The sequence below is a fragment of the Osmerus eperlanus genome, chromosome 15 (assembly GCF_963692335.1).
Source record: "Osmerus eperlanus chromosome 15, fOsmEpe2.1, whole genome shotgun sequence".
In the NCBI taxonomy this organism is placed as follows: domain Eukaryota; kingdom Metazoa; phylum Chordata; class Actinopteri; order Osmeriformes; family Osmeridae; genus Osmerus; species Osmerus eperlanus.
Genome location: NC_085032.1, coordinates 10,019,535 through 10,046,459, shown reverse-complemented (window position 1 = coordinate 10,046,459; position 26,925 = coordinate 10,019,535). Strand labels below are relative to the sequence as shown.

Sequence of the window (26,925 nt, the reverse complement as noted above, 5' to 3'; positions counted from 1 at the left end):
ACACACTGTATTAATTAATGACATGGAACTCATATTTTAGGAGGTTGTTTGTGTACGCTCAATTAACGAACATGTAACTAATTGCTCGTAGATTAATTTGGCAGGTCAGGTATGAAATATTTGTTAACCTTCCTTCCAATAATATTTTTTTCAAAAGAATGAGTGAGACTTCATTATGAAGGCCATCTACTGTACTGTGTACAGTGCAGTGGAATGAGAAAAAGATTGTTGGTTGATGATATTTTAGAACAGGCACTGGAGGCTGTGGAGCTCAATGCCTGACCAACACAAACTTGGAGGTCAAAATGATTACCTCCTATTTAAATGAGATTCTTAATTACACTTGATGAAATGTGTTAATTGTAGCTATATCAAAGAGAGCTGGCAAAGGATTTTGTATTTCAGGCAGATTTGGACACACACACACACACACACACACACATTACACACTAATGCATGTGCACACACACCACTTACATTTGCTCATAGAAGAAAGTGTGCAGGAAAGCTACTCCCTCTATTATATCAATGGCTGCTTCACTCGCTTCTTTCCAAATTCTTCTCCCATCACCCATAACTTAGGACTGTACCCCTGTTTCAATGTCTTGACACGAATGTGAAAAGTCATGGGGGCCTTACCTCCCCCCTGGTCTTTCATCCGAAGGGGTAAGAGGGAGAGAGAAAGAAAGACAATGAGACAGAGAGTAAGAGACAGAGAAAGAGAGAGAGTGAGGAGAAAAGTGCAAGAGAGAGTGAGGTAGAGGGACAGAGATAGAGAGCAGCTAGCATAGGGTCTTTGAAATATTCATCAACCTCTCATCCCTTTATCCAGGCCCCCACCAGCGCAAGACCCAAGGGCCCGGGGGAGCTTGACAGGCCATAGGAGAGGAAGGGGAGCCAGGCCGGGCGTCAGGCCTGCACTGTATAGCTAAAAACATACCACCAAAAACTGATGCAATTCCACCTCAATCTGATGTTTGCTTATAAGTACAGTTTTTTGTTACTGCAGTTTTGTTATGTAGAGTTACCTCAGGTTGTACAGGGTGAAATGGTCCTTTTCTCATTTGTTACAATGATATATCAGGAACAAAATAATGATGTGCTATTTTTTACATTTCGCCTGACATCCTTCAAGTACTTGAGTTGTTCCATGCCCTGGAACCGACTGTGTGCTTCAAATGATCAGAAAATTTATATTATGTTCTCCCCTGAAATAAAATGTAATGTGTGTATCCTCTCCAAGAAACTGAAGTAGACGTTGCATCACATACATTCCACTCATGTGGAATTCAGGACTTTATTGAGCAATAAAAAATATACACCAGGGAAAATATTATTTTCCTTTATCCGTTATTCTTGTATGTCCCCCACACAAAATCTGATCATTTAATTCCTCGGTGTGGACGACCCATGATCCAAAAGGACAGAAAGAAAAAAACAGGGCAGTCAAATGGAAACAGTAGAAGTTTGGAGCAACCGTAACAGTTTGAAAGCATCTCGGTTCTGTTTATATCGTTCATGAAACCAGGAAAAGAGATAGAGAAGAGAGCCATTCTGGTTCCACCCCCACTACCCCCCCCCCACTCACCCAACCCCAAACAGCAAAATAACACGCAAGTTTAGGCTAGGTCACCACCTCCAACTCTTCCTCTCCATAGAGTTCTGCTAGTTTCTGGAACTGCGGCCCCCAATCGTCTAGGTAAGTGTAGTCCTGTTCTGAGTGTGCTTCGGGGGAATCCAGTGAGCTGATGGAGCCAGTGGGTGAGCCCTGGCCCTCATACGCGTACGTCTGGAGGGAGTCATACGGCGGCACGCTGCTGTCCACGTCGGCTTCCACCAGTCTGTGTTTGATGAACTCCTGCACGTCCACCTGGTTCAGTTCCAGGGAGGACGAGGGGCTGGGACGTCCACGTGACGGCCCTCCCCTGCCGCCGCCGCGCCGCCTGGCGTCCGGACGCACGTCCCGTCGGAACTTGAGCTCCTCCGCGGCGGCGGGGTTGCGCAGGGCGATGATGTCAAAGGCCTCCGTGTCCTCCTCGCCGCCGCCCTCGTCGTCGTACGTGACCACGTTCTCGCGCACGTCCTCCTCCGAGATGATGAGAGGCTCCTTCTTGCTCCGCCTTAACGTGATGAACAGGACCACGATGGCTGGAAGAGAAAGAAAGGAGTCGTGATGGGGGGAGATCAGTTAGTGAGGGAAGTATGTGTCTGCGTGGGGCTGGGACACAACTGGTAAACCAACAATAATGAGAGGGACGTCAATGAAGCGCTTAGTTAGACAACATTCCTTCATTAGAGAGGACTTCAACATGGTTAAGACGTGTCATATCCTGATTGCACGCTGATGCCGTTCTCCATGTGCTGCTGTGTTGGTAGCAAATTTGTCCCTCAAAATGGATTAACAAGTTGTAGTTTGTCAATAACCAACAAAATAAAAGTAAAAAATTAAATAAAAAGAAAACCTATTTTATGTGCATATTTATCCGTTTTTCCATTAGGGCAACAAAGCTATTCAGCCGTTGAAGAGCTGTAAATCAATAATACACATTAGCCATCATTAGCATCGGCTGAGATGATGATTCTCTGAACGCAAGCTGATAGGGTGATGAGAGTCTCCCCATTATCATCTCTAGAGCAGATACAACATTGATTTGGGCCAAATATATTGTGTCTGTGACACAATATATTTGTGTATAGTTTTGTACGTGTACTGTACTGTTACTCACAGATGAATGAAATTTGGGTAAGGAATTTCAATTGAGAAAGTTAGACAGAACATTGAGCTCTTTTCTTCTGTAATATACAATATTGATGTGTACATTGATGTGTACCATCAATAGTAGCACCGTCAACATTCAATCAAATTAAATAAAAGGCAAAATCTTAATTTCTTTATAGTATACTGTATGGATGGTGCCTTGGAAATCACACTGTTTTGAGAAAGACGTACTGCAGGTGGTAGACATCCTGCTCTTAATAACCTTTGCATGTCATTTACAGTAACGCCAAACTATATTTAGATGAGAAATAGACATCTTAGACAGGCCGCCAAACAATGAAACAAGTTTTAATAAACGCAAGGTGAGAGCTGTCTCATTTCTGGAGAGGCCGCACCTTTGTCATCTGACTCACTTAAGAGAGAGAGAGAGAAAGAGTGAGACAGAGGAAGGAGAGGAAATGCAGGCCACAAGGCAGCACAATAACTTTTTACAAGGTCATTTCCCAGTAAAAAGTTGTCTTTTCCAGCTCCTTTTCAGCAGCAAGTCATATTCTTACATTTACACCTTATAGAGAAATGTCAGGACATTGCAAAAGAGAAAAATCATGAACATATTGACAAAATTAAAATGTTGAATGTATTTCAGAAGAAGAATCTATTTGTGACAGTTGGGGGGTTTAAAACCTTTGTGTTTGCTTTTTTAACCCTTTTATGGTGCGGTACTATGGAACACTACAGCAGTCTGGATACCATAACTACAGAGCACTCTCTCTCTCTCTCTCTCTCTCTCTCTCTCTCTCTCTCTCTCTCTCTCTCTCTCTCTCTCTCTCTCTCTCTCTCTCTCTCTCTCTCTCTCTCTCTCTCTCTCTCTCTCTCTCTCCCTCCCTCCCTCCCTCCCTCCCTCTCTCTCTCTCTCTCTCTCTCTCTCTCTCTCCCTCTCTCTCTCTCCCTATCACTCTATCTCTGTCCCTATATCTCTCTGTCTCTCTTTCTCTCTCTCAGCTGGAAAGGCTTTGTTTCTTTCACACTCCATTCATCACCTTATCTCCATCTTTCTCACCAGCCTCAATAGCTCACCACACCCTGTAATAAGGTCCAGATGCTTCTCTCTTTCTATCTCTCCCCCCTCCCTACCAATCCTCTCTTTCTATCTCTCCGCCCTCCCTACCAATCCTCTCTTTCTATCTCTCCCCCCTCCCTACCAGTTCTCTCGAACTCTCCTGCTCTGTCGGTCTCAGTCTCATGTCGAAGGCGATTAGTCATGCAGGGGCTGTCTCTCACTCATGTGTTGACTTCCAAACAGTGATGATGGCCTTTTGTTCTCCTCCCTGGTTAGCCGGCACAACCCTTGCGTGGAATGGGGCTGCTGCCGATATGAATATGCATCACCTTCACGCACCGGTGTCCGCGGATAAACGCTGAGGACGATTGTGTGTGTGCTTAAGTGTGTGTGTTGGTGTGAGCGCGCCAGTGTTAATTATGCACGCTCTTGCTCCGACCCTGTGTCCTACCGCTGTTCTGTTTGCACACAGGAGGACTATTTGCTTGCGTTTGGCTGGTGCACCAACACCCTCCCCCCCTCCCCCCGCCCCCCCTACCATCGACACTGCGACTGATGTTGCTGTTGTCTGTGCCAGGTTTGATGAATGCTCTTTGATCTCAGACGATTAACGGTTTATATAAGCTGAGCAGGTACAGGTGATGACGGCCACACGTCCTGATGGTAGACTATTATGACGCTGTGCATATTTAACGTTCTACTGCACATTTGCAGCTTCATAGCTAGCTTGTTTCTTAAACCTAATTGATACGAACATTATCTAACCAAACTAGTGTTCTTTTAGATTACCCCTAGTAGGTAGCAATAGATTCACAATTAGTAAAAAAATAAATAAAATACTCTGTTAGCCCCCCCATGAATTTTTTTCGTAGATTTCCATATGATATCCAAGTGTTCTTCATCTCCCTCCCTCTCTTTCTCTCTCTCTTTAACCCTGTAATTCTCATGCTTTAACAACGCACTGACAGCTACTCTACACTTTGAAAATATGCATTGTTCTCACTTTCACTTTCCATCTCAACTTCCCCCCTTTCTCCCTCTCTTTATCCTCCAGACCCTCCCCCATTCTCATTCTGAATTCCAGTTGTGTCCTCACCCCTCCATTCATCCCTCTCCTACACTGCCCTTGTCCTGTCATCTCTCTGTTCCTCTCCACTCTTTTCCTCTCCTCTTCTCTTACACTATCCCCCAACCAATTCTCCTACCCCCACAGACCCCCCCCCCCCCCCCCCCCCCCCACAGGCATCTCTCCTCTGGTTGTCTCATTTCCTCCATCTCTCCTGCCTCACCTCAACCCCCGCCCGACAGACCTACCCAGCAGGATGACGATGCACAGCAGGATGGCGATGAGAGCCCCCGTGCTGAGTCCTGCCGAGGACAGGAAGGCCTCGCCCTGGCAGGTACGCAGCCTCCCGCTCCGTTGGCACGGGCACACGCGCAGGGTGAGCGTGCCGGTTCCACTCAGTGAGGGCTCGCCGCCATCCCACACCACGATGGGTAGCTCATACAGCTCCTGGGACAAGCGGTTGAAGCGCCGCCGTCTGGCTATGATGCTGGCCGTGCTGTCTGCAAATATGACAGAACGGTAAATTAGATGTTTTGATGGGAAACGGCTGAATATGAGCCATGACATTCTGGAGCGGCTGTGTCTCCTCTGCCTGCATTCTATCCACAGTGGAGGACCATGCTTTAATAGATGGACCATTACTGAAAGAATAAAGGAAATGATATACTTTGATGAGAATGAAAAAAATATCCAAATCACACTCTTTCTTTCTTTTCAGTCCTTTCCTAGGCATTTTGTCTGTTTTGTTTGCCTTCCCCTTGATATTTTGTATAACATGCCTGCCAATATAGCAGGCCACCTTGAACATCCAGTGTCATTCTACCCATAGCAAAAAGGTTCAAGATGAGATTTTGTAAAATAGAGAATGAGAGAAAACGTAGGTTGAGAGAAAATTACACACAGGAGATGGAAGGAATAAAGACCTACAGCTAAATCTGGTCTGGCTCTCACCCAGGTAGACCATTCACTTAACCTTCCAGTACATAGACATGGCCAACCACCTCACGCATCATGGAGCAAAACTGAACCACCCGGGAAATAAACATACCCATGAATGAAGGACATATAGACCTGTATACGGCTGTTAGTCATTTAACGCCACATATTATTCAATATTAAGGCTTAAAAAAAAAAAAAAATGAAAACTGACAGAATTGAAGACAGAGCCTATGAATTCATAATGTTGTCAATATGATAGAGAGGTAACTTCAGCCTTGGGATTTTTTTCCCACCATTTAGTTACCTCAAATATTGTGCAGTGTAGGGTGTTAATTATTTATTCTGAAAATGCATTTCAAACTGTAAACAGTATTTAGATTTGAGTAACGGAGAGTGTGACTGTAAACGTTTTTTTGTGCCACAGTAAAGTGTCAAGCTGCACTGAGACCTCACCTCCCACTCTAAACTTTATTCCATCTCCGAATGATGACAGACAGCTGGAATGACAACACGTTCTTCCAGCTTTATTAACTGTGATTCACAGCGTTACCACATCTGTAAACAGATGGGAGCAGGAAGAGCAGTGCAAGAGAGAATCTGTTTGCCTGTGTTATTTCCTAGTTCTCGTTATGCCAAGTGGCCCAAAGACCCATGACTTCTTAAATAGTTAAAAAAGTAGTCTAAATGTTGACATTTCCTAAAAAAGACTTCCTTTCTATAATGTAGCTAATTTCAACCTGGATGTATGCCTAGGTTCATGCATTGTCCACGGCTTCATTTTCCATGTGCCAAGTTTGGTTATGCAACCGAGCCCCTGCTGTGTGCAATGGTTGCAGTGTGGAGAACCAATGGGTATTCCCTCAGTATTGGGTTCGTTAAGCAGAAGTATGAGCCACTCAACGGCAACTGGCTTAATTTCTCCATTGCCATATCCATTCGCTGGTGCATTCCTGCACTGAGTGAGACATCTTTTACGCAACGCGTATGCATCCGTGTACGAAATTGATGTGTGAGAGGATAAAGGAGGAACGGATATAATTTTGGCAGGACCAAATGTTGTGTCAGTGGTAAGAAAAACACAGAGATTGCCTTTAATCTATTCTGTCGTGAATCTTATGAAACGTGCTCTTCAGAGCTTCACAGTCATCACTTACAAATGAGCCATTGGCAGTTTACAGCTTGTTCATTGGATTTTTCATTTGTTCCTGTTTGTAATTTGATAATGATACAGTAGTTGTCATTGTTTCAGGTTCAGCATATTTTCAAATTCTTCTGAAGAACAGGCTAAGGTCCTATCTATCAAACAGCCAAGATAATGTCATGTGTGAACAAAGATAACAAGTGCAAAACATATCTAATGACATTTTACTTGGTTGACAAATCAATAATGAATGTTTAATGAATGCCAACATATGCATAGCGTTCAAATGTCATGTATTGTTTTGTTTTTTATGGCTCATGCAATTCTGTAAGTATGTAATTAGTTTGATGTCAGCATAAGAAAGCATGTCAGAAAGAAATCTACATGACATTTTACTCGTAGCATACATTTAGTAGGACTATGAGGTTGGTTTCCGTCCGGACTAACAATAGTTACCCTTATTTTAATTAGATGTAGGAATGAAGTCTAGGAAAATCAGTCGTATCCAACACTGTCACACAAAGTAAACTGATACCAGCAAGAATAAACAGTTTCTAAGCTTGGCAATGCTTTGATTATAGAACACTCGTCATTTAGAACATCTCGAATACATTAGCACATTTTTGGTAATTGTGATTTGTTAGTTTCAGATTAATTCGATGTATTTTGATGTTGAAACAGTGCCTGCTTATCAGTAACATGTTAAAATAGCATAGGGAAATGAAGACAGATTGTAGATTCTAGATACAGTGTGTTCTGGAGAGCACTGACCTTAGACAATAAGGTCTGAAATGATAGAAAAAGAACTGAGGTGTCTGGATGACTTATTAAGCTCATAAAAAAAATATCAACAACCTGACAGATCTGCCTTCAACTGAGTGGATTAGTGTAGATCTTAAAAGGTTCTCTATATGCAAACACAAGAAATATGCCATAAAAATCAGCTGATCTGTTTAAGAATTTGAGCTGTTTAGAGATCACACACCCCAATTATCTACATAATAAAAAACAAATGCCACCAACGACAAGATGGAACAGAATATGGAAATAAAAGTCAAATTTAGCATAGAATAACAATAGTGCAACAAACACAGAGTGGGTATTTTTGCATTGTTTTTTGCAAGAGCTTTATGGACAAAGAATGCTTGTAAGATTCTCAAAGAACACTCTTGTCTCCAGCTTTCTGTACATGAACTGGAAACATGACTATTTAACAATGTTCAATTCTTAAATTTGGCCTTTTCCTTTGAGCACTTATCCTTCCACAATGGTGAGTGTGGACTTGAAATTAAGACAGATAATTATGATTCCTCCACACCAAACGAGGAGACAAAGTGAGAGAGACTCAAGTCAAGCAGCTCATGTCCTGTTGTTAAAAGCAAAACACCAGTTGTTGCTATAATAAACGCCTGCTTTTTGATTCGATCGTTTGAAAGGGAGCTGCAACTACTCTTCACCAGACTCCCATGGAATGGCTGGCAATGGGATTAAAATGCAAGTAATAGCTTTTAGGGATTCAGGTGCAGTTATGAGCAGACAGCAAAATTGGCTCCTGAAGTAGCTGTAATGCTTTAGTTAATGGCTGTTTTAAAACTCGCAAATGTTAAGTCAGCCAAACCAAGGCTGCCAGAGATTCAGAGCACACTGGAGCGTCTCTCAGAGCGGGAGACAGACAGACAAAGAGTGTAAAACCTCCAGTGCAAAAGGCCAATCACAATCAATTCACAGTTTAAATTCACACAGCATTTCATTCTTTCTTTCGTTCTAAAAAAAGAGCACACTGCAGCAACAAATCATAGATGCAGTTAGTCTGGGGGGGGGGGGGAGGGGTGGATGCAGGTAGTCTCGGGGGGGGGAGGGATGCAGGTAGTCTGGGGATGCAGTTAGTCTCGGGGGGGGGGAGGGATGCAGTTTGTCTGGGGATGCAGTTAGTCTGGGGGGTGGGGGAGGGATGCAGTTAGTCTGGGGATGCAGTTAGTCTGGGTGGGGGGGGGGGATGCAGTTAGTCTGGGGTCTGCCAGGAAGGGGGTGGGAATGGGGAGCAGTAGTTTCATGGTCTTTTCATCGTCATCTCCACAACACAGATAATGATATTAGAGGACTGGCATGAATTCTCCAAAGACTGTCCGACTGTGGAGCAGCGTATCAGGGTTGAAAGGGACACACACAGTACCTCGTCAGGAGAATTTCTAACCCTATCAAACAACGGTGCCAACATCATAGTATCTTCCCACTGCTTACCTCACAGAGCTAAATATGAGCGCTAAATATGATACTGCGAGCGAGAGAAGACTGTTTCAAGAACAAAAACACTGCCAGAGCTTGCAACTATGGTGATGCAACTTTCAATGATGGTGTGAGTGAGTCTGCAAATTGAGCAGCCGGATGTGAAAAATCAGCATAGGTTCCAATGTGTGTGTGTGTTAGAGTTAACTCATTTGAGGTAGAATCACACAATCTGACTCTCTCTTTTTCTGTCACACATTCAACCACACTCTACAACTTTCCACTGGGACATTTCCTTAAATTGCCACCACTTTCTCAGGTAATGTAGTGTTTGATTTACAAATTCAAAGCCTATATTTTTGTAATACTCAGAACAACAGGATTTTAAGTTTGAAATAACAGATTTTTAAGCTGCAAAAGAGTATTAAAATAATGATGATGTACTGCATGCTGATAATTAATGTCAAAAAACAGATTCAAACAGAATCAAAAACAGTTGGGTGCAATGTCATTTTTTTTTCTCTTTACTTTTGTCGTGTGTTTCCATTTGACTTGCTTTCGGCTTTCACCACTAAACCTGGGTGGTTAAGCAATCAACATTCAGTTGGCAATCGCTGTTGAACCAGTCGCGTCTTGATAAGCAGGGTGTAGAGAAGGTGATGCAGCCCAGTGAGTGCCACTTAAATAAAAAATTTAAAAATACAATAAAACCAAGCTGTGCACCAGCACTAAGGGCGTAGCACGCTAGCAGAGGTTGGTGGTGGGAAGCTGCTGGACTTAGGGTTCAACTTATCTCCTTTTATCACATTGATGTTCTATCTTTTCCTCTCTTTCTTTGCTCTCTCACTCTCTCTCTCTTTCTCTCTCTCTGGCAGTTCATCCAAGGAGGAGCGTTGGAGAGATTCGTCTCCCTGGGCTACCCCGGCTACGTCTGGCTGAGAGCTTTAAAAGCCTTGTGATTGCAGACTGAGACCAACCTGGGGGCTAGGTATCCACCTGAGACCTGGCCAGTTGCTATGGTTACCCTCATCACTGGCCTTTGCCGCCACACAATAAGGTGAGTAAGGAAGAGGGGAGGAAGAAGAGGAACTGAGCAGGTAATCCTTTTGACAACACAACGGCCCAACATGCCAACCCTACCGAGGCTCCAGTGTTTTATGAAACACTCCCCCCCAGAAGAATATCCTGTGGATATGAGGGGCCCCACACATGTCAACATGGGATAGAGGAATTGACAGTCCACATTAGTAATTACAGTCTTTGGAAAATATTGTGTGGTGTTGAATGTTGGAATGTAAATGCTTTGGTGGGGATTTATGCCCCAACGACAGAGCAGAAAAAAAAAAAAAAACAGAAGGAAACTCCTAGGAAATGCCGGAAACATATTGAACTTGGTAATTACCTTCATTGTCCTTCAGGGTGAAGTTGGGATTAACCGGTATTTCGCTAGGCAAAGCGAAGGAGAATCGCTTTCCATTTGCAAAATCGTCCTTATCCAATGCAGTGATAGTTTGGATTATCTGTTGTTCAAATTGAGACATAAAAAGATACATAAAAACCTCTAACACCTACATACAGCAATAAATACCAATTATTACATGATTACCATTCTAATCAACCTAAACCCTGCTTAGGTTGCAGCCCCCGCGACCCGACCCCCGGACAAGCGGCAGATAACGAACGAACGAACAAACCATTCTAATCAATACCATCATACAGAACATTGCCATCGAAGGCATAACCACACCTCAACACTTCCCAAAGAAGAAAACTACAGAGAAACACAAGAGCGAAAATTCAAGACTGTCAAAACAATCATATGTGGGTAGGGTTTGAACATTTATATCAGCATCAATTCATTGGAGAAAATATTATTATTTTTTACTGTGGACCAGCCTTCTATTTCTTACATGATAGGGGGGGGGGGGGAGAATAGTAGGAGACTACAGGACTTGGGAATGCTATGTAGCCAGAGGGAGCTAGCATCAAAGACGTGACAGAGGTGCCTCTCACATTGACCCCTTTACCATTTGTGTCATCTTGTTACCCTTAATTGGTAAGAGGCTGAGATCCAGTGCAGGGAGAGTCACCCTGGGAGAGAAGCCACCTGCCAGACCTTGCCACCACAGGTGGGGGTGGGATGGGGGGGTCGGGGGGTGTGTGCCACCCCCATTATATACGAGAGGAGAGCTATATAGGGACCCTCATAGTTTAACCTTGTGGTCAACTGCACTTGTGACATTTGGCATCTGTGATAATTGATTGTCCAGTGGATTGTACAGTCCAACAAAAGAATGCATTCATGTGTAGGTACCGACAGCCTGGACACATGGATCTTTTCATATGACCTTGACAAATAGTTATTTTAATTGAGAAGCAGACTTTCTGATCTTACCACATTCTAACTTGGCTCTGATTGTGCCATCAAAAGCATCCCTAGGCTTAATTGGACAGTGACTCGCCCGATCCACAACCTCACGTTAACCCTCTCCTCTCCCCTCCTGAACCCCTCCTCGCCCCTCTTTCCCTGATTGCCCTACGTCTTGGCTGCCTTCATTCAAATAAATCTGAAAGTACCCAAAGCAAATTGAGAGAAACTGTGAGTCAGAGTGGTTATGCTTTGCTGCTTGGATTTGTATTAAGAAGGAGTGATGACAAATTCTCTCTCTCTCTCTCTCTCTCTCTCTCTCTCTCTCTCTCTCTCTCTCTCTCTCTCTCTCTCTCTCTCTCTCGTTCCCTCCCTCTCCCTCTCCTTACACCCCTCTCTGAGCGGGTCTACACGAGAGCGGACAAACACTGCTGGGGGAAACAACAGCAAGTCTTCTGCATAATGCATGTCGTCCAGCCAGCTGGGGAGAGGCGACTGTAGATAATCCGCGGCTCTCAGCACTTCTGTTTGAGGAATATGTGCGTGTGTGTGTGGATATATTCAATGTGTGTGCACGTGAAGGTATGTGCGTGCGTGTGTTTAGGTTCGTGCACAAGTTGGTACTTATGGGTTTGTGAATACAGTTGGCGTGTATGTGCGTGTCAAGAATCACACTCGATGCTCACCTGTCCTGGCCTTGAGCTTTCACAAACAATAACCTCTTCATCAGTGGCTATTTCAGGTGGATTATCATTGACGTCGAGGACCTGAACTGTAACGGTAACATGACTAAGGAGGCTTGGGTTATCTGGAGGAAAACATATCCACACACACACAAACAGACACAAAGAAGAAGAGTAATTACTGTATGCTGAAGGAGCAGCAGGATAATCAGACAAACAAAGGTAAACAAAAATAGAGGGGATGACATAAGAAACAGCATTTAGTGACTTTACTTTTTTGAAACTTGAACCACATCACACCCATGATAGGAGCATGCACTTACAAACATTCCTTGTTCCTCCATTAAATTCATTACTAAAGAAAACCTCATTGTGTAGAGCACATTTAGGCATTATTATTTTTAAGGTGGTTTATTGGGCATGGCATAGCAGTACACAGTGGTGTGCCGAGAATTTCCCAGATAGCATATTTCTTGACATTTTTGTTGTGGTTGTTCATTTGTTGTGATGGATCATTCAGGTTGAAAACTCACTTGAGCAATTATTTTACGTATCGCACAGAGAAACACACACAACACCAGGCCATGTGTGGCTGCTTATTATGGGTAAAAGTGCCACAATCTGTCTGAAAATAACCAGCTTGACACTCACTGCCCTGCGCTCACCCATGGATCATGGGAGCATTGACTGTGTTCTTGTGTCTACAGTGGTCCAGAAGGCTAAAATGTGTATATCCACATAATAGATACATGATTGCCACATATAACTCATAAATCATTAAACAGAATAATCAATATTAAAACATGCTATTATATCTCTGAATAATAACGAAGGGCAATGAGATATAGACACATTAGTATGCAATACCTTCCATCAACTGCTGAGGGACTTGTCTAATTGTGATTACAAATTAGCCAAATTACCTGATAGGAATTCTGAAAGTCATTTGGGCCTGAATAATAAAATTAATTTCCAGCATAGTATCAAGAATACAGGGCAATGAAACATTGAGATAAATTCCATTTGTTAGTTTATCATTCCTAATTATAATTGATATACATTCCCACAATTTTATCTCACCAGCTTTTATAAAAATGCAAAATAAACGAATAACCTCAGTAAATTACTCTTGTTCACCATTAATAATGTCACATTGTGTTAGCATTTCTAATGATAATGTTTGCCCAGTTGACTCACATCTCAACTACTGTCTGAAAGTCTATGAATTATTGGTATTTGTGTATGTAAGCAGTGGTGCTTGTCTTGTAATCTATGCATCCAAAGATTTAAAGCAGCCATAAGCAGTGCTTGTTCATTTTTACTACACAAACTTGGTTACATAAACTTCTGGTTAAATAGTAAAACACCAAGGCACAAGTACAATTTGTAAGAAAAGCATCCTGGATAAACTGGCAAAAATGAAAACTTCTTTGATTGTTATTTTTGTTATCTCAAATACAAATGTGTCATGTTGCCACCCATCAGACAAATCCCTCTTTCTTTGTGCTGTTTCATTACATGTTTAATGTTGTAAAACAGTCTAAGCTTTAGTGGAAGAATCATGTGATAGTATTACAGCCATTGCTATTCTGGGCAATCCAACTCCTCAGCAGCAGCTGTTTGTAAACGTCTTCACATCAACAATACTATATGTAGTAGAGTTGGTATCAATGTTGAACACGTTTTTCTCCCTGCCAAACCATAGGGAATTCATCTTTGGTCTACATGTTTTGGTTTCCATAATGTAGGTTTGCATTTTGAATCTTACTAGTTACAGTGGTAATATCCTTCCCAGAACTATCACTATCTAAAAATATAATCGCTGAACACTTTCCATGTAAACTGTAGGTTTATCTTATTTTACCACACCAAGACATATAGTTGATCAAAAAGTACCCGCAGTACCCTCATAAGTCAGTGCATTATCGTTATTAGTCTGAAAGTTAGAACAATTAGTAGATCAGGTTTTAGTAAACTGGGTAAAAAAAGGGCAATAGCTTAAAAAAAGATCTACTCAATGCAAAGCTAATTATTAAATACGTTCCCTCCAAATCCGTATTTTAAGCATTTCCTGGTTTTGCAAACCAGCAGTGCCTCATATACCTACATATTTTGTTTCACAATTCAACAACATGTTGAAACTACTATAGACTTACAGGACCATTCCCTCCCTCCCTCCCTCCCTCCCTCCCCCACCCGACCACACACACACATGTAGGTATGGTAACCTGGGTACCTACCAACCTCCGAGGCCATCACAGTGATGTTGTGCCAGGGCATGTCCTCTCTGTCCAGGGTCTGGGTCGTCTTTATGACTCCTCTCTGTTCATCTATGCTGAAGTACCTCACTCCATCCACACTGTTGTCCATGGAGTACCTGTTTTTAGATTTTGAGTTACACACACATTCGCCTTTTAGGGGCCTAATAAAAACATGTTCAAATCAGTTCAAGGAAGGGTATCACAATGAATAGCCATTTCACCAGGTACCAACTTGGGGGAACATTTACAGAAATAGTTTTTGCTGTATCGTTATAAAACCTCATTTATGCTGTGTGTCTATCAGACTTGTGAACACTGGGTGAGAAAAAAATATAAATACCGCTCAAAAATTAAATATATTGTCCATGGCCTTTTCAAAAGGAAATTGCTTACTCGGTTTTGTGTGATATTGTGTGAAGATTGTTCTAATGGCTTTTTTTCTATAAGCAAATTAATTTGTGACAGCGGAAAACGTTGAAAGTGAATTGGGTCTTGCTACATTTGTTATGACTGAATGGATGTAAGTTTGCTGTGTACCTGTTAATAGGTCTTTTAATGACATGTTTATACCTCTCATCCAGCAGTCATTTTCAACCTTGTATTGTGCCAAGTTTCAATTGACATGGTGAAAATGTGTAATTGCAAGATGAAAAGGGAATTATTGAAGCAAAAAGGATTGCATCAATCTCACTCAGCATGGCTTGCTTACAAGTCTAGCTGGGATACAAAATAATGCTGTTATGGTTCATGAAAAACTCAAACTCATGGGAGCATTTCAAACTTTTCAAATCTCAACTGAAAAAGCTAGTGTAGAGCAAGTGGTTGGGAACGCTTTGGAGAAAAGAAACATCTGTATGCTTGGTGTGTAGAGTTTGTGGCAAAATTATATATATTAAAATGCAATGCAATTGTAGTACTCTATTACACACAATTGTGAAGTTGCCAATAGAGTTGTCCTTCTCTGAGGGTTGGGAAGACTTCTCACTTAGTTTGGCTTTTCAGAGTGAGTCAATCACAGAGTCATATCTGTCTAAATGTCAGTTCAAACTGGCCTGCATCCATTGAACTCTCTCTCCATGCATGAACAGAAGATAACAGAAACATCATTGATCAAAGAGAGGAAGATATCTGTCCCTACTGCATTTCAACGCCAACACAAGGAAGAGTCTCGAGCATGAATTGTTTCATTTTTTTCTTAGTTCAAATGGATGTCATCCAAGCACTTCCTATTGTCTTCCTGTCTGTAGTGAACATTGCAGAAATGGACGAGGGGGAGGTATCCCACCAGGAAGACTCCAGGACTCTTTCATATGCAGATTTCCTTTTTGTTTACAGCAAACCCTTTCAGATATCTTAAGATTCTTACGTGAATCATGCATTCGTTTTATCCCTCCCCCCCCCCCCCAATCCCCACCCCCCAGCCCCTCTGCCAATGTATAAAACATTTGTACTGACATGATGCTGAAAGAGCCGTTTTAAAACCAAAACAAAATATGACTGAAAGATATATGGCTACAATAACAAGAAGGGAGACTGAGGCTCTGTTGAGGAAATCCCTGGGCTCCACGCATGGCAGGCATTCAACCAAACCAAGATCCTATATCATGTAATAAGACCTTAAGATTGCAAATTATTGATGTGCACTAAGGGCAGTATATCTCCAAAAGACATTAGGTGGTAGCTCCTTCCATACAGTCTGCATTGAAATGGAGAGAAAAAATAAATATATAAAAAAGAACTGAGGATGTGACAGCAAGACCAGGAAGCACAGCGAGACCGACGGTGCATGGCAGGCAAATAAGAACATTCAGATTGAACAGTGAGATAATTCTAGTGTGTAGAGCCACTTAAAATTGACCACATCGCCCCCCTCCCCCTTTCCCAGTCCACCACTGGCTTTGACAATAACTGGATGTTTTTCACAAAAAGGCGTTTGGGAGAGAGACTCTTACCTGACTGGACTGTTCCTGCTGTCGGGGTCCCTGGCTGTTACAGCCCCCACTTCTGTGCCAATCGCAGCGTTCTCATACACATCCATAATGTAATAGTCCATAGAGAAGACGGGGGGCTCATCCACATCTCCTACAGTGATTTTAAGGGTGGCGGTGTCTTTGAAAGGGCCAGAGTAGGAAAAACGGGAGTCCAGTTTTGTATTCGCCGCCTCGATGTGAAGAGTGTAAGTCTTCTTTCTCTCGTAGTTCAGTGGCTGTACATGGGAAAAGGTGCCAGCAAAGGTTAGCCATAGGAACGTACTACAGACTGAATATACCACAGGAAACATATAAGAAAATATCACAATATAGTATACTATATAAGGTCTGCCAATATCAAGGGCCTAGACTTGGTGTGAACATTAGGGGGGTTTAAGTAACATAACACAACATTAATAATACCCCCCCCCCCCCCCCCAAACACACAAACTGAGCCCTTGGCCAATATCTCATCATCTATCTCAAAAGATCAAACCCTGATGTGAGACATTCGTGCTTATTCACATAGAGATAGTGCTTTGCATATACAGCCATATGACCTTGTCAAAATGTATGGCTTTTCTATGAAGTACTTTACCTTTTTGAGGCCTACAACCCCCTCTCTGGTGTCTTTGTCGGTCGAGATGGAAAACATGGCTGCTCCCTCAGGGTTGATGATGCTGTACTTAATCTCTGCATTAACGCCAACGTCCGCGTCATTGGCTTTGATTTTGCCCACAGGTTTACCGACTTGTGCCGACTCTGGCACATAGAGCTGGTAGTTTTCTGTGAAAAGAAAGAAAAAATAAGACAACAATTGAGAAAGAGGCTTAAGGTGTTATTAGAGAAAAAGTCATAAGAAAAGGTAATGAAAATTAAAATTGAATGTAAATGTATTGCCGTACAGTATGTGTGTGATGGCACTTTAAAAGTGTAGACATGTATATCTAACATCAGTAAAATTGTCATAGAACAATGTGTTTGTCGTGTACTAATAGTTTATTGAGTGCAGCATGAGGTGAACAATATTGAGTGAACAGTGTCTTGCAAATAATTTGGTTCTTTGGACACAAAACGCTCTTCAAATCTGCAATTAAATTGGTATCATGTATTATTTAAAAAAAGACCAAATTTAGAAAAATCTAAATACATTGATTTGATTTACATAATTAAGTTCATGAATGCTTCTCTAACTCCTCTCCTAATTATCTAAAACTGAATTATTATATAAATGTAGCCTTGCAATGCTATTAGGCTGATGAATCATGTTAAAATGAGGCATAATCCATGCGTACGATATGGAGTGTCTAAATTTTACATTTACATGATATGTACATTTACATGTACATTTACTGTTTTAAATGGAGAAAATGTTATTTGAAAAAACATAAAATTATTTCATGATACCACCCATATTGCTATAATGCTTCGTATCATCTCGACAGAGGGGTTCTGTTTACAGAACAAAGATTTCACCAATAATGTGCAAGATGTCAACCATTTATTTTACTGAAGATTCAGAAATTATTGTAAAACATAATTGAAGGAAAGTAGTAGAAACAAGAGAGAAGCTGGTGGTGACTCACTTTGGGGAAAGTTGGGTGGGTTGTCATTGACATCTGACAGCGTGATGTTGATGGTGGTGGAACCGGACAATCCTCCCACCTGCCCTGCCATGTCTTTGGCTTGAATGACTACAGCATAGTGTTCTTTTGCTTCCCGGTCCATTTCGGCTAAGGCAGTCCTGATGACTCCTACAGATGCAGAGTGGGAAAATATGTGAGGAGATTTTGAATTGGTTCCGATGCAAGTAATAATACCATGGGAATCACGTTGATATTTCACCTAAGCATCCTTTTGAGTACATTTGTAGATACTCTGTGGCATCTGATGTGGTTTTCTTTTGCACTGTAACTTTAATACGGGTAGAAGTGAATGCTTCTGGTCATGTTCATTAAAAACCTTTTAATATCACAATTTTCCACCTTTACCACCTTTTATTTACAGCACGATGAACATGAACAAGGTCAGATAACTTCTTCACCAACGATGCCCTACACAGGATATAATTTAAAAGACTGTATCGTAGTGTAAATATCAAATGTAACCCTGTGAGTCAATATGAACATTAGTTACACTAGAAAAGTTGTGTTACTCAATCTGTAAGAATGCCACTTAATGGTCAAGTCACAAATAAGCTCTTCAATACATCAAAGGATAAGCTTTGGTCGACATTCAGTAGTATTACATCTAAAGAAGGCGTACAAAACAACAGAGGACAAAACAAAGGACAAGGACATCTATGTCTGCTATTCACCAGTACAAGAGAAAATGGTTCATGACGGGATAATGTTTTGGAAGTTAAACTGATATACCATTATTGTCCCCCACAAAACCCTCTTTTTTATCAAGGGCTTTGTGGAAAATAATCATAGAGTTTGACAGTTCATATAAAAGAATAATACCATAAAAATAGGCTGCTCCAGTATTCCTTCATTCTTAATTCTCTCAGTCTTTCATTGCCAAGGTTAGCCTTTTGCCACTTTTCATTATATTTCAAATAGCAATACAACCTTGGTGGGAAGGAGCATGCTGCTTTCCAAGGCACCCATTCAATCATGTTTATCACTACAATAACACAGAAAACATTGTCATGAACTTTCACCGGGGGAAAGCACAAATGGCTACACGGTGGCCATTATACACTAAGACCATGGTAATGAGGAAGCTATCAAAACAATGAAGAGAGGCCACTTATTCACTAGCAATTACTGGGTAAGAAAGTTCAAATCATCTAAATACTCCATGTCAACACTACATTCGGTTTGTGAGTGAGTGTGTACCAAGTTCTGTGTGTTTGTGGCACTGTGTGGGTCCTCCTACCATCTCACCAATGTAAACGACATACAGAAGACTGATTTAATCTGCTGTTGGTTTACTCAGTTCTTTCTCAAAATACCTCTTCCCCCCCTGAGGCAAAACCTCAAGCCACTGGTAATCTTGTGTTCTGGTGAACTTGTGAACCTTCTACTATGACAACAATACCAAGAACCGCAGGATCACTACAGTGATGGAAATGCATTATCACATGACCAAAATGGCCTTTGCTCGTGTGTCTGTGCTTTGTTTGACACCACAGCTGCCAATGATAATGTCATTTTCAGTTTGAATATGTGGACTGGAGTTTTTTTATTTTTGACTGAAAGTGCAATATCATTTTGATTTATTTTATTTATCAACGTCTCATGGTTGAGGGAAAGCCAGAACACAGTATTTGAAAATAAGTGTGTGTGTTGACTACTGGTCTCTGAGTACACATTTTATCAAATGAAAATAAGAGTAGGGTAGTTGAATGTCTACAGGTGGTTCTTATAATAGCCCTCAGAAAGGGATGTGTCCCCAAAAAAGGATCAAAAAATGCAATGTACCTCACAAATTGTATGCATAATAATACTGTTCTATGTTATTTTCTTTTACATGTTCAATAAAGAGAAATAATTCCCCATCTATTCGTTTACCCTGAAACCACTTCCAAAACAGCAGCAACAAACTATACCCATATTTCAGCCTGTGTTTCTCAAAGGTTTTGCTGTTCACAGTTCATTTAATATGAACACCATCCTGTTGCATGGCATTGTCGTTTCAAATATAGTCAACAAACAAGGCTCAAAGTTGATTATATCAAGCTCTGTCATTTCCTGTTGTGACAATAGAGGCTTTAATAATCGTTTTCATCCCAGTTTTCTCAGATTCTTCAGGACATTGTAGGCTGAAACAAATCCACAGGCCTTGGGCAGAATAATCTTTAGAAGTGGGTCAAGAAACAAGACAGCCAAAAGTATTAACATCCAGGGGAAGCAAGGTTACAAAGCATCTGCCATACAGGAACAGGAGGGGGATAAAACAGTTTAGGCGACCCCTCTGTCTCTGTTCTTTGCCAGCTGATCAACAAAACAATGGCTCCAATCAGAGAAAGAGACGACAAACACAAAATGATTTTTCAAACCTGCTTGCCATGTGTAAATGTGAAATATTCAGTACAAAAGAGAAGCATGTTCACCTATGGTACCGGCCTTTTAAAAACACCTCAGACCTGCTTTGCTCGACATGCATTTAATCTATGGTACACTGTCTGGTACATGGTACACTGTCTTGCAGGATGTTGAAGTACAGAATGTACATATATGTAACCTTTCAAAAGGCAAAACTGAGTACAAGGTAAAAAATGTAGACCACTAGCTGGCACACATGTATGATGCAACCTTTTCTGTTCATTCTTTTGAAGCATCTCATGTTCACCACCTTGTGATATTTCATACTTCCCGATGCATGTGAGAGTATGTGCAAAAAGCTCTAGGAATTTTCAAGTTATTAACAGGAGTCTTAGCCTTACTAAAGCTGTAAGTATCTTCTATAAAGAAACTGAGACCTTGGCAGACAGCCACACTTTCCATTAAAACAATAGAGAGACAGATGATATGACCTTTCCAGTCCCCTTTCTCCGTTTTGCTCACAAAGGCATATCGCCCCCGAGCAATCACTCATTGGATATTGTTTAAAAACAGGGTGCACACCACGCAAACTGAAAAGGCAGGTGTATTTTACACTTTGTCTTATCTTTTTGTATGTGGCATCTGAATTGTCAACCTGCTAGGTTGATATTCTCTCATGTCTCTTTTGTTTCTTCTACTCTGTTAATCCGTCTACTCTCTTCAGAGTTTAGCAGTATTCTTTGCTCTGAACACATTTCCATCCAGCAAATTCACTAACAACTTTTGTGGCAGGACTTTAGGATGACAAAACCGCAAATGTAAAAATGCTGAATTGTTGAAAACGTGACTATAATACAACAAACATGAATCTCAATGCAGCTCTTCAAGATGCCCATGAAGAGCTGCATCCGACATAACATTCCAAACTGCCTAACAAAAGGCATAATGTTCCAATACCTTGCACAGTAGACTCAAATGCCTTTTCTCAGTAGGCTGTGTATTCCTTTACAAATCCCTTCTAAGACATAAGCATTGGGATCCAACACAATGTTTTAAGGAGCACATCCAAACAGACCATGTGTCTGCTCTCTAACCTGTCCCTACGAGTATCTTTGTGTGGTGAATTCATGATTGTGAAAAGCATCTTGACACTTGAACAGAAATACCATCTCCCTCTCTGACTTTCACCAGCAGCGAAATGCTCTCACAATCTCAAGCTTTAGGTTTCCGCGAAGCAGGGCTGTTAATTTAGAAAATAATTGAGAAAGAACTGACTTCCTTGAACTTGGGTCCATTTGACAGAGTGAGGTGGTTAGCCTCTTCCTCAACCTCCCCAGTCTATTAGAGTTGATACCATCACCCTATCCACCTCTTTGTCTGGCTGGAAACTTCTAAAGAAGGACAATCTCCTGGGTGAACAAAAAGGATTATGGAAGATTACTAAGGCTCTCTTCCAGCGTCTGCTTTCAGGAGCTGGGAGCTAGGGTCCAGAGTCCACACAGTTCTCTAATATGGTATGCTTCTCTTAAACTACAAGGCCTGTGAAAGTGAGGGACTAATGCACTTGTAGATACTTGGACAGGTTTGTTTCCTCTGTATGATATGTGTGTGTCATGTACTTAAGAGTTTCAGTTTGTTTGCTTTGAAGTTATAATAAACAAACATAACAGAGGTGTTTTTACTATGTGAACTTGCAGAAGTCTGGACAAATATACTGTAAATGAAATCTATATTTTTCAGTCCCCCAATCATTAAGCAGTTTAAGCCACCAACGGTGTGCTGCATGCTAACAAGCTGTCCTTGCATGCATTGCAGAGTAAGGAGGGATTCAGAGTCAGACTAACAAAGTGATAGCATTTAAGTGGATCCAATTGGGGGAAGGACTTAATCCAGGCTCTGAGAAAACGCCTCGATCTGTGTCAGCTCCTTTATTGGGAGTCCAACATTTCCAAATCCCAGATCAGCAGTGAAATTAACCTACTTAAAAGGCTAAGGGATCCAGGTGAAGAGGGGTGAATGGGGAGGGGTTGGGGTCGGGTCATCAGAATTCAAGACTCAGAGGTATTTCCTCTGCTATCTCTGTGGGAGAGTGACAGATTCTGGCAGGTGATGGGTGAGATAGGAGAGTAATGACCTGGTTATGAAAGAGAGGATGTAATCATTGTCTCTTTTTCAATGTCAGAAAAAGAAAAAAAATAGCCAACTTGCAGTTTCGAGATTTTCAAAGCGTTATCAAGTCCATTTCCCTTGCTCATTAAAAGTAAAAAGTGATGCCACGTTCACTTATTGTATCATTTATATGATTCCAACACATCTTTAGTTGTTGGATTAATTTCTTCACACTTCTTCCTGTCTAACGGCTATGTTACAGCTATTGTGCAACATTATTCTTAATGGCATGGGTGGATGCATGGAGAAAAGGGGAGAGCCCAAGACAGAAAAAGAGACAAAGCAATAGAAAGAGAGAGAGTGAGAGTGAGAGAGAGAGAGGGAGAGAGAGAGGGAGAGGGAGAGGGAGAGGGAAAGGGAGGGGGAGGGGGAGGGGGAGGGGGAGGGGGAGGGGGGAGAGTGCTCTGTAGTTATGGTATCCAGACTGCTGTAGTGTTGCAGAGTACCACAACATAAGTGGGTTAAAAAAGCAATATATTAGCATTCAGGAAAATACATTCTGAACCTTCAGTTACAAACAGAGAGAGAGAAGATGACAGCCTGTTTGTTGCCTGAATAGATATTGATTGAGAGGTGACTGGATTGACTGATTGTGGATGTTTTTTTTGGTGCTTTCAACAATCTTCCTTGTCTGTGCAACAAAATTCCATCGGGGTTTGCTGACATTCTGATCAGATTCTGAATGATAATGCAAATATATTTGCCTTTGGAATTGATCTATTAGCCTAATGACCACAATCATCTTGCACCCACAGACAACATGTCGATTGTCCTACTGTGTAATTAAGAAAAAATTGGCAAGGAAGAAACAGGCGGGTAAGTAGCTCTTCCATTTCTCTGCTCTCCAGTGAATTGATTTGTGTATCTCTTCCTCAATTTCCCAAGAGCAATGAAGGAGTCTCTGATTTGAATCCCTCCCGTCCGTCCAACTTTTGTGTACTCAATGATTCTACTATTTACAACCTCCCATTTAAAAACCCATCTTATTGCTAATGGAACACATTATCTACAGTTGCTACTCGACCACACCTGTCTCAATGTCTGATTGTTTTTCAAATTATCAATACCATGGAATGCCTCTTCAAATTACTTGGTTGGAACTAACCTGTATAATGTGACATAATTATCCTTTAGTCAATTCATATAATAATTTGGCTTGCGATGCTCTAACAGCTAAAGGGTTGAGTCCCCGGCCTAGGCCAGGCCGGATCTTTGTTCTGTTTGTACGTGTTTGGAGTTTATTCCAGGCCCCGGTTTTCTGTCATCTACTCATCGCCAGTTTAGTGAATCACTGGCCTCATGTTCGTGATCTTGGCTATTTGGTATATTTTAAGTATTCCATTTAAATACATTTATAGAATGCTAAGCTAAAAAGGTGTCTTTGTATTTCTTTTAAAGGTGTGTAGTGAATGCAATGCCCGCTACTCTTCTGGCAGGCTGTTCCAGAGGCGAGGACCATTACAAACACTAAAGGTCGCCTCCCTGTAGTTCTTTGTCCTCAACCAGGGAACAACTACAGTAAAAGGCCAGCACCAGAGGACCTACGTGATCTTGAGGGAGCACACATTAAAAGCATGTCTTCAGTAAGTATTCAGTATTCAGTATGCATGTCTTTAGTAAGTATTCAGGCACCAGTCCATTGAGTGATTTGAACACTGATAAAAGGTTCTTGTAATGTATTCTAAAACTGACACACAACCAATGAAAGGACTTTAGGACAAGTGAGATGTCCTCAATTGTGATTCAATATCCAGGGGGAAAGATCTAAAAAAGCCGACTCTTGTAAAGTAACAGACTTTTAGTCAGTTGTTTTTCTTTTTCAAAAATGTTTCATGAGTAAAAAGAGAAAGACCAACTTGTAGTGGGGTCAGATGGCTGAGCGGTTAGGGAGTTGGGCTATTAATCAGAAGGTTGTTGGTTCGATTAACGGCCGTGCAAAATGACATTGTGTCCTTGGGCAAGGCACTTCACCCTACTTGCCTCGGGGAGAATGTCCCTGTACTTACTGTAAGTCGCTCTGGATAAGAGCGTCTGCTAAACGCCTATCGTTTTATTTTAATCTTCTCTGTGGATTTGGGTCAACTTTCACTATGTATGTATCGTCAGAGAGCATTGAAGTTGAATGTCCAAAAAACTAAATGCATGGTAATAGGCTCTAAATATGCTCTCAGGACAGATAAGAAATTAAGCCTCTCTTTAAAGGGTGCTGCTATGGAACAGGTTAAAGAAGTTAAACTGTTGGGTGTCACTATTGACGAAACACTGTCATGGTCCACTCAGATTAATAATACAGTGGTGAGAATGATTAATGGTATCTATGCCATTAGAAGGAGTGCTCATCTGCTAACTAACACAACAATTAGACTAGTCATACAATCTCTAGTTCTGTCAAATCTGGACTACTGTCCTGTGATTTGGTCTAGTGCATCAAAGCCAGAACTCAGTAAACTCCAGCTTGCTCAGAACAGAGTGGCAAGACTGGCACTTCACTGCTCTGTTAGGAGTAGTGTGGAGGTTATGCATGCCAGGCTGTCATGGATGAGGATGGATAAAAGACTGGCATGTAGCCTTATTCTGTTTTTAAATAATGTGTATTCCTCACAGAAACCTGTCAGTTTGTATTTACAGCTACCTGCAAATGAGAGACATGGTTATAATACTAGACAGGCAATAAGTGGTCACTTTACTTTTCCTCTACCCAGAACCAATGCACTTAAGAAAACAGTAATGTACAGAGCCATTGCATACTGGAATGTGCTCCCCTCATATGTGACTCTAACACGAAATAAATGTGATTTCAAAAGGAAACTTAAGGCAGCTATAATTAGAAAGAAAATTATAGTAGATTAGATTATTATTTTAGGTATTTAAGGGATTTCAGGTATTATTTTACTTTTAATGTAAATGTTGTTTTCTAAGTCTGTGTTTTTGTGATAATTGATCATGCTGTACAGCATTTTATGTATTTATATTAATTAAGTAATATGTTTTGCCTGGACCCCAGGAAGAATAGTCTCCACCATGGTGTAGACTAATGGGGATCCATAATAAATAAATAAATAAAAATTTCAAACAGCCTTAACCTTTTCATGTTCCTGTTAAATTTGCCTGAAAACGCCTAAACAGCATACCCAAAGTAAATTGGAAGCTGTTCTTGAACCATTTGGAGTACATGCATGTAAATGATCTCTTTTGAAAGCTGACACTCTGAAGTTATGTCCCCTGTTGTCAGGACCCCTGTCAGTCCTTCTAGTGTTGAGTAATAGAAGCTTGAACACAAGGAAAGTGAAAATTTCTATTTCCGCCTAGATTTTGTTTTGAAAACAGAGGCCTGAAGAGGCCTAGAGGTGGTAGGTATTATCTGGAAGACTAAATTGGACCACAGGTTGAAGCCTTACCCAATTCAAATCAAAAGTCAAACATAATACCACAATATATTCATATTTGACACATGTTTTTATAAGAGTACATCCAGGAATTTTCTAAAAGGGTCTTTTGGAGACTCCAAAATGACCCTTTGTAACCAAGGTCAAGGTCAAATAAAAAGGTATTATTTTTCATAATTGTTATCTCTGGCCCATCTCTGGTACTTAGAAATATCATATATAATAGCTAAATCCCTAATTAGTAATACTGAAACACAAAAACTGAAGCATGAACACATTGGAGTGCTTTATCTGATTCCAAGGATTGGCGCACAAAGAACACTGATTCTGTCAACCATATTGCGCAATCGACTGTTATTTTGAAGGCTCCACAGACGCATACAAATGAGGTATTGGCATTTTCAGCTAGCTGTCAGCTACAAGGCTAACGAGCTAATTTCAGAGCCAGTCGAAGCCAGTTCGAGAAATTTGTTTAGAACGAGTGTGGGGGGGGGGGGGCGGGGGGGGGGCTGGACGCACAGACCTAGTTGGCTTTAGAGGGCTGTCAACGGGGCATGGAAGCTCCTATTGGGTCGAACAAGGTGTCAATCAAAAGGGGAGGGTTCAACGGACATTTTGAGACCTTCATTTTGTAAATACTCCGTTGATAAATCGGAGAAAATAACACTTTTATGTGAACAAGTTGTTTCTTCCGTCGGCTAACTTGCATAATGAAACAAAGGATAATGGCTATTCATGAACGTAAAACATTGTATTTGGACGAATTACTTTACATGGTTAGATACTTTGAACCCTTGGGACTTACGCAGATCAAGTTTTGATGGCATGATTTGCACACCTGGACCTATTTGAACAACTTAGGGTGAGTACAACTTTTTTCTTTGGCATTGTTGAAGGAATGTTCACCGGAAAAAGACGTTGACTTTGCTTGCTATTGCGACTTGA

At 41.3% G+C, this 26,925-nt stretch overlaps 1 protein-coding gene across 2 annotated transcripts in view; it reads right to left on the bottom strand.

The window, feature by feature from the left end:
- Positions 1–1,581: 1,581 nt before the first annotated feature.
- The window catches only part of LOC134035142 (cadherin-18), a 92,844-nt gene continuing 67,500 nt past the window's right edge, over positions 1,582–26,925 (bottom strand). For both annotated transcript variants that reach the window (XM_062480002.1, XM_062480000.1), the window contains exons 5-12: positions 18,020–18,187; positions 17,032–17,219; positions 16,416–16,669; positions 14,443–14,579; positions 12,206–12,327; positions 10,554–10,671; positions 5,094–5,345; positions 1,582–2,148 (exon numbers count right to left, since the gene is read on the bottom strand). In XM_062480002.1, coding sequence (XP_062335986.1) covers positions 1,625–2,148; positions 5,094–5,345; positions 10,554–10,671; positions 12,206–12,327; positions 14,443–14,579; positions 16,416–16,669; positions 17,032–17,219; positions 18,020–18,187 — 1,763 coding nt within the window. In that variant the 3' untranslated portion in view covers positions 1,582–1,624. The remainder of the gene's footprint in view (positions 2,149–5,093; positions 5,346–10,553; positions 10,672–12,205; positions 12,328–14,442; positions 14,580–16,415; positions 16,670–17,031; positions 17,220–18,019; positions 18,188–26,925) is intronic.